The sequence below is a fragment of the Centruroides sculpturatus genome, unplaced genomic scaffold, assembly GCF_000671375.1.
Source record: "Centruroides sculpturatus isolate CEXI.00-Female unplaced genomic scaffold, Cexi_2.0 scaffold1008, whole genome shotgun sequence".
Taxonomy (NCBI): Eukaryota; Metazoa; Arthropoda; class Arachnida; order Scorpiones; family Buthidae; genus Centruroides; species Centruroides sculpturatus.
In genome coordinates this window covers 931-9,672 of record NW_019385260.1, presented here as the reverse complement: position 1 = coordinate 9,672, position 8,742 = coordinate 931, and the positions used below count along the sequence as shown (strand labels likewise).

Genomic DNA, 8,742 nt, shown 5'->3' with positions numbered 1-8,742 from the left:
AACATTATGTTAATTTAAGCGTACAGAAACGTTGCTGTTGTTCCAGCAAAAATCTTATTTTCACTTTACCGAGTGCCTAGTAGGTAATTTGCAGATTACCTAGATAATCTGAACATTACCTAGGTAATTTGAGAAATGGAATAATTTTCGCAGCTTTAACGGATCACCCTAGTTAATCTGCAGATTAGCTAGGTATTGTGCATCTTAACGGATTTCGAGCTTTAGCGGTAACATATGTATACAAGTACTAGGATCCGTCTATACTAGTTTACTAACAGAAATTACAAGAATACCGATAGATGGCGTTGATGCATTTCTGTAGCTTGCCTATATTAGTGATGGGTAAAGTAGGTTATTTGTAAATAAAACGAGATATTATTATTATTTTAAAATATCTTAAAATAACAGCTGTTACTACTTCAAAACAGCGACGAGACAATAGTATTTATAAAAACAGTGTTATTTTCTCTGGTTATTTTAAAAGTAACAATAAAATACATAGTGCTGTGCGATGACTTTAAAATCAGACGTAACCATCGATGGTGATCGATGGTTACGTCTGGCAGAAGGGAAGCTTCCATAAATTATTTAACGCTAATGGAAATGTCTGTACCAGTGTTACCTCATCCTGCATAGATGAGGTGTTTTTCATACATCGTTACATAATTTTTAGTGAGTAGCATCATAAGTAGCGTTATAAAGCAGGGTGGCCAACAGTTTTTGCCCCCGGGCCGAACCAGAGGCTACCCTAGGAAGATTTTGAGGTGGTGCGAGATCCCATTGTGGTGTCATCCCATAGAGACTAAATTATACATAGAGATTACAGACATTTTTTCACATTATCGTGCTTTATCAACATTTTACGCTGTACTTAAGAGATTTGTAATGGAGGGTTAACTCTAAACCAGGGGTCGGCAACCTTTTGAGTCGGAAAAGCCAAAATTACAATTTACAAAATTTCAAAGTTTTTAAAGAGCCACAAAATTTTTTCTTGCCAACAATAAATAGTACTCGCATAAATAAAGTTTTTTGATAAAAAAACTAATCTATTTATTCATAAGAAAAAATATCTATTTATTCATATATAAGTAGTGTTTTTCACAACAAATTAAATAATAGAAACATCCGACGACGGCGTCATTCGAGAGCTTCCGACGGATTGACGACAGTGACGACGCGTGTCACGGGGGAGGGGTGCGGTGAAAAGCGAGTACAAGTGGCCGAGAGATAGAATCAGTACCTAATCCTCGTTAATCGATTCAGAACGATTTTTATTTTTTGATAAAATAAATAATATTTGCGTATGGAACTAAAGAGCCGCAGCTTCACATCCAAAGAGCCGCAGGTTGCCGACCCCTGCTCTAAACGCATAGTGAGTTGCTGACCTTTTTTTTTCTTTTTATCAGAATTTTTCGTCGACTATTCCTACTTGAGTAGCTAATATTGAAAGATTAAACGCGGGCTACATAAATTCATTAGACGGGCCAAATCCGTATGTTGGCCACCTCTGTTATAAAGGATCAGAGGATACCAAAAATCGTAAAAAAATATCGTTACATAATTTATGGAAGCTGCCTAGTCTATTTGTTTTTTACTCTTTCCGGTCTGTAGGCACTAAGAGGGCATTTTAGAAATTATGCCCATCATAGGTTCGGCCTAGTCTACAGTAGAAGTGGCCGGATTGTGGAGGACGGGTCTTGCATGTTCAGGACAGACCGTCCATTAAAACTACTGTACTGTGTTTTCAACTAGGAACTCGGTTCTCAAGTTGGTAGGGTAGAAGCATAACGAGTTATCAAATCGTTCTACAAGTCACTGTTCTGACTGTTCGCCAGTCACTACTTATACAGTAACGTATAACACGTGCTATACTTTGTACAGGCTATTATTTTTATTTTTAAATATGTTATTGTTTTTCTCGAAATTACAGTTAAAAAATAACAGGTTGTTAAATAATACCCATCCATCACTATATTATAAAATATTTACAAATGTGGTCAAATAAAATAATTTTATGAACAAGTAAGACCAAACTTATCATTTCTACTTCAAATTTATAAGTAAATTTGAAATAGAAGTAACCTTATTTAAAGGAAACAATTGACAATTTTCATCAGAAACTCGTATAAATTAACGAAAAACGGTTCAAAAGAAATTTTATACTAATTTTGTTAAATATATAACTTATTAATTGATACAAATGTGGCAAAAGCACTAGCTTGAAGATTTAAAGAACTTGAATTCGGTCCTCAGTTCAGAATTTTTGTTTGCTTGGTTGATCCAGACATTTAAGACAATGAGAGATGGGGCCTGATATGTATTTGCAGTACAATTACGCTCATTAATGAAACTGACAAACTCATCGTGAATGTGCGAAAAGGTCCTATTAGATCCTATAGGGAGAAACAAATTATACATATGTATTGTATTACCATTAATAATGTGAACAATGTAAACATTAATAACAATTACCATCTGTTTGCTATTAACAAGGAATTGTCATTTATAATGGGTTTGTTTATGTTTTAGGGAAAAAATGCTAATTAGTAACATATATATCTAATTAGCTGCATTTTAAATTACGGATTTTCATAGAATAATAAATTAATTCAACATTATTATCGTTTTTATTGCTTGAATCACTTACCGAATAGAAAATTCAACATCGTAAGTGTCCTTTAATACAAATAAAGAAATTTTCCAACTAATTTATTTTGTTTTTGTTAAAATAAATGGAGCAGATTTAACACAGACTTACAGTTAGTTGTAATAAATAAATTTCAATATTTACTTTTTCAGAAAAAAATTTTCAAAATTATCCGTTAACTAATTATTAGAAATCATATAATTACGAAAAATAAAAAGATTTAAGAAACATTCTATTTATATTTATAATTCGTATCTGTAATATATAAATAAATATAGGTTAATATAACTGAAAAATAATGCAAAACATTTTCAAAATAGGAATAAATACAAGAATAAGAGCCTGAAAATTAGAAATAAATCAAAATTTTGAATAAAGAGTTAAATCTTGGCTGAATATTTAATATGAGATCTTCAACTTTTTCATAGTTGATTGAGTATTGATATAGTTCATAGTTATTTTGCTTTTACAATCGTCAATCATGAAAACATAAAAGGATATAATGAATACTGTATAAGAATCATAATCAACAGGTTTTATAATAATGAGAATTTAAATACAGTAACACCCAGCTTAACACGGGAGATACGTCCCTAGACTAAACGAAACAACGCTAAACGAGGTCATTTTAACACAGAGTAAATAGTGAAAGGGGAACACGCAACCAAAAATAAACAAATTTTTATTTTGATGATATGAAACCGTGCTTTGCAATTCGTTTATGCTTCTAACACAATAAAGTGCTATAAATTAAGACACTTGGCGGGTTGTCTCAACTAAATAAAGATGAGACAACCCGCCAAGTGTCTTAATTTATAGCACTTTATTGTGTTAGAAGCATAAACAAATTTTTACTTTAATTTTAAGTTATTTTTATATTAATTCGCATAATGATATATGTTAAATAACACAAACATATGCACACAGAAATGTAAAGTTCATTTTTTGTGACGAAGATCCTGACTTTTCTGAAATTCGCGTTTTTGCAATAAAGTCGTGAAATTTCTTAAGTAAATATCGGTATCAGAAGATCGATCCAAAACGCCTCGTTCTGCTTTTGCACTCCTTTCAAAACCTGGATCGTTCGCTACAATTTGATCAACGATTTCAGTTATGGTTACCAAACTTTTACTAAGGAAATCTGTAGAGAAATTCTTCGGGTTCTTTGTTTTCAGAATCACTATTTTCCAGTTCTACACAAATTCCTTGTTCTGCCAGTTCTTGAAGGTCGTCGTTAGTGAAAACCAGAAACCTGCAGTAACTCCTCAATATGCTGCTCGTCTACATCTCCTAGTCATGCTGTATTGATTATGTTGACAATTTGGTCAACCTAACGATACAGCGATAGGCTCTTCTCGTTGAGAATTCTTGGATACATTCAGCCATAACTTTCCCACACTTCGTTCATGCATTTATCAGTTAATTCTTGCCAAGCGAAGTCAATATTGTCTATGGCATCCATGATGTCACATTTTTTTTCCAAAATTGCACCAAACAAACATAAACATAAGGAAAGTACAGGGCTACAACGAATTTCCACCTTTTGCTGATTGGTTCGTGTTTGGGAATAATCGTATTATATACGAATCAATGAAATTCCGTGATAATTTGAATCGGAGTAAATTTTGAGCTTTTTTTAGACTTCGAGCAGACCGCATTATATCGAATCTGCGTTAAGCGAGATCTTACTGTAATATGGTTCTGACCACTTCAACACACAACAAAAACAGTAAAGATCTTAAATATGAATTTTGTCTCAGAATTGAAGGAATCAATTTTACAAGGCCTGAAGCCAATCAAAGCGACTAAGAGTAGTTTCCATACATTATCTCGGAAAATAAATATTTATGAAGTCTCAGGTAAAACTGCTCAAAAATGCTTTATTTTACATAAAATAAATACCAACAAAAACTGAAAGGAATTTCTCCATTTTCGTAATTTTTGTGTCAAAACAAAAGCCCACTTGTCATGTAAATCAATAGTCTGTTTGTGTGTATTAAAAAGTTATTTTAATAAAGCCTTTTATTAAATGTAGAAATAAAAACAATTAATTTTTAAATATTTAAAAAACTAAATAAAGGTAAATATAAAACAATCTTATATCTTCTAGTCCTACTTTGTTTGGTTTCTTCTGCATCATTTTTTTCTAATTAATTTATTTTATAAATAATCAACTTTTTTTACATCTCGAGATTCTTGAGAATCCAAAAAGTTTGGGAAAATATAATTCCTAGTCACAATAAACAAACCAAGAATGTACAAATTTTACACTTACATGCTGAGAAATGGTCATGAAAATTTTATTAACATTTTTATTTTCAGTAATTATGTTTCAGTTGGAGCACAAAACTTTGCTGGCATTATCTCACAAGATTGCATGTGTGATTCAAAGTTTGAAAAAGTAAATGATAGTAGAATGAGGGACCAAATAGGTAAATTTGAATAAAAAGGCATAGCAGATCATAGCGAGAAAATATGTACAAATGTTTTATAATTTTGTGTGTCTATGATTTTTAATTTTAATTAAATATTTTAAATCAAATGGTTTTTGTAATTATCTTTGCTAACTAATATTGGAGAATTTGACAGAGGAACATTTTTTTTGGGTTAAAGTTGCATCCATTGCATATGCTTCCAAAGATTTTGTGACCTATAGTTTAAGAAGCCTTGCCTTTTGCTAAGGTTTATTCTGAAATTTATAGGCTGCTTTATTTTTAATTTAAAATAATTATTATAACTGAAAGTAAATTCAGTACTTTCAGTTGAAAAATATGAAAAAAATTATGTAAAATATATCCAGTTGACATTTTTGTTACAAGAAATAATCTAATATCATACATTACAAAATGCATTTTCTTTTCATTTCAATTTCATGATAAAACTAATAATCTAAGCATTTTATATATTTCCAAATATCAAAACATTTGAATTGTAAAAGTCTTCATCATAATAGATATCTTTTATGTAAGTAAAACAATGTATTTTATAAATTTTTTCTCTTGGTATTAGATGTATTATAAACCAGTGGTTCCCAACCAGTGAGGCACAAGCCAATGCACGCAATGCTATTCAGTGCATGACTGATGAGTAACTATGTGGATAAAAATGGACAAACACAATGTGACAGCCCTCTAAAAGCAGATGATATTTTTCATTGCTTTCTTATTTGTTTTCTTCATCGCATAAATAACACTCATTGAGACTGTCATAATAAATCTTACTCTACTAACTAAACTAAACCAATTGTCTTGATATTTAGAATGGACCGCTATTTGAAGAGAACTATGAGAAATGCAGAATCTTCAGACCAAAGTGAACCAAATAATAGTAATGGAGAAAGAAAAGTGCAGGCAATATGACACAAGTTATATCAAGTTCGGATTTTCTTGTTTTCGTAGCAAATCTGGCATTCAACAGTTCCAGTGTGTCATTTGTTTTTAAGTTCTCGTCAACAACAGTCTTAAAAGATGTCTAGAAATAGTGCTCAAAATGTACACAAGGATCATGAGTTTTTTGCTTGAAAAGAGATGGAATTGAAACTGCAGAAAAATGTAATGTCAAAAGAGGCCAAGGTATCACAGGAAGCATTGAAAGCTTCTTACATAGTGACTATGGAAATCACTAAATGTATGAAATCGCACAATATTGCTGAGAATTTGTTGCTTCAGACAACTTTAGAAATGTGTCACATTATGAACAGAGAGGCAGCTGTAAAGACATTACAAACTATTCCACTGTCAAATAATACAGTTTCATGGCAAATCGATGACTTGGCTATGGATTTGAAAACACAGTTAATTCAACAAGTAAAATAAAGCCAAATATTTACATTGCAACTCAATGAATCAACCGATATTTCATCACAGGCTCAACTTATATATTATGTGAGATAAGCCATGGAAGGAAATATAAAAGAGTTACTGTTTTGTAAAACGATCCCAACAACAACTTCAGGAGAAGACATATTCTTACTTAATGAATTTGTCTATGCTGAAGGCTTGACTTAGATTGATTGTATAGGTTTATGCACTGCCAGCGCTGTAGAAGAATAGATGCCTTGTAACTAGAGTGAAAGCTGTAGCTCCGGCAGTAAAATGGCCTGTGTGTGGGACTGAGAGAGAACCAAACATCAATTGTTTTGTGCAATTCAAAAGAAGCTTAAATTTCACATTGATGTTTACAGTTTGTGGAAATATGGAAAACATTCTTTTTTAATTTACATTATTATAACTTTATTCAGAAGAAATAAATTCCTGGTTGTACACTATGTACAAATATTACTTATTTTATTTGTGCAAAGTACTGAGGTAAGTATATTTGTATTTTTAGTAGTGCAATTGTATTTTTCTTCCATATTTTCAATCAAACTTTACCGATATTATTTAATTTGTAACAAAAAACAAATAAATACTGAATACAGAGCAATAAACACTTATGCTTATGCTGTGGGAGGCAACATTGCATGCGAGCCCCGATTGGGGAGGCATACTGTAGAAAAGGTTGGAAATTGCTGTTATAAACCAATCCCAAATGAATATCTAATTAAGAGATTCCCAATCCATTTCTAAAAATTAATTTCTCTTGGTTAATTTAACATATGGTAAGGAACTTAAATGTTGGTCATTTTCAGAAGAAATACTACCATATCTTATTAATATTTCATGTAAATGACAGTAAAATTTATTTTTTAAGTATTGTTTACAGGATTCATGTGTATGAAAGATATGGAAAGAAATGAATATATTGGCAACTGAAAGAGAAATAACTATATTAAAATTTCTTAAGATATATAAAAAAATTAAAAAAGTAACAACAATCTGGAAAAGGAAGTAATTATAATAATATTACAAGATCAAATCCCAGCTACTAGAAAGATTGAGACAAAAGATATTAGCAGAATCTGTTTAAATTTTATAGAGAAATCTTCAATATATTATTGTAAATTAAATTTACAGAAACAATTTCTTTCTAAAAAGTTTCAGCAATTTTCAATTTAAATGTATTAACATATTTGATTATTTTAATATTTCAATATCAAAATAATAAAATATACAGTATTAAGACATTTATTCAGTTTATTTCATTAAGAACATTACAATTAGCAAATATTCTATTTTTTCTGTTCCAGAAGGTAAATTCTTAATGTGAATGAGCTGAAATAAATTTGTTTTTTTTTCTATATATTTAACTCCTTTTAAAGCTATTTTATGGTTTAATGAAGTATTAGAAGTTAAACAATCAATAGAAAAAGTTTGTTATGAAATCAAGGTTAAAGATAATTACTTAGATTATATATAATCTTCAAGATTAAACACAGTTTTCAAATATAATTAATTCCTAAGCTAATGTCAGATGAGTGTGAAAATGCACGAACACTGTTTTTTCCATTCTATAAGCTTAATGTATCTCAACAATTACGTTAAGCTTATAGAAACAATGTTGTCAAATGTATAAAATTTAAACAAAATAAATTCTTACGTTTCATCTAAAAATGCCAATCCAAAATATTCTTTCTCTTTTAAGTTGAAGTAGGAAGCTACCATGTCCAATAATTCTCCTGCATAGAGTTTTGGCTAAAAATTAATAAAATATATTAAAAATATAATGACATCCAACAGATTCAAAGTTCATATCATATTCAGTATACAATTTTAATATATTTATAAAATTATATTTCTAGTTTTTTTTATATTGATGTTGCTTACATTGATTGATAGCATGATTTATATGATTCTTTTCCTCTATGATTATCATTCAGAAGATAGAAATATACACTCAAGTCTAAAAAATAAGCATAACCATTAAATTGACCTATATCACAGGAACTGCTGATCAGAACACAATGTTCTGCATGTATCTCATGCATCAAAACAATTGAAGAATACAAATTTAATCTAAATTACATTGAACCAAAAAATCTGAGCATCATCCTGAATCTTTTTATATAAAAGATCATTAATAGCATGTAAGGTAAATGCACCGGTAGTGGAGACTACATGAGTAGTGGACACTTTGAAATTCAAATATGAGTAATAATGTTGTAGATTCACTATTCAACTATTCAAACATACAAATCATTCAGTACACAGAAGTTT

General features: G+C 30.2%; 1 protein-coding gene across 1 annotated transcript in view; it reads right to left on the bottom strand.

Annotated features, from left to right (window-relative positions):
* LOC111636825 (FERM domain-containing protein 4A-like) overlaps positions 1-8,256 on the bottom strand; it is a 50,833-nt gene extending 42,577 nt beyond the window's left edge. The window contains exon 1 of the mRNA XM_023382167.1: positions 8,126-8,256. Coding sequence (XP_023237935.1) covers positions 8,126-8,190 — 65 coding nt within the window. The 5' untranslated portion in view covers positions 8,191-8,256. The remainder of the gene's footprint in view (positions 1-8,125) is intronic.
* Positions 8,257-8,742: the final 486 nt, after the last annotated feature.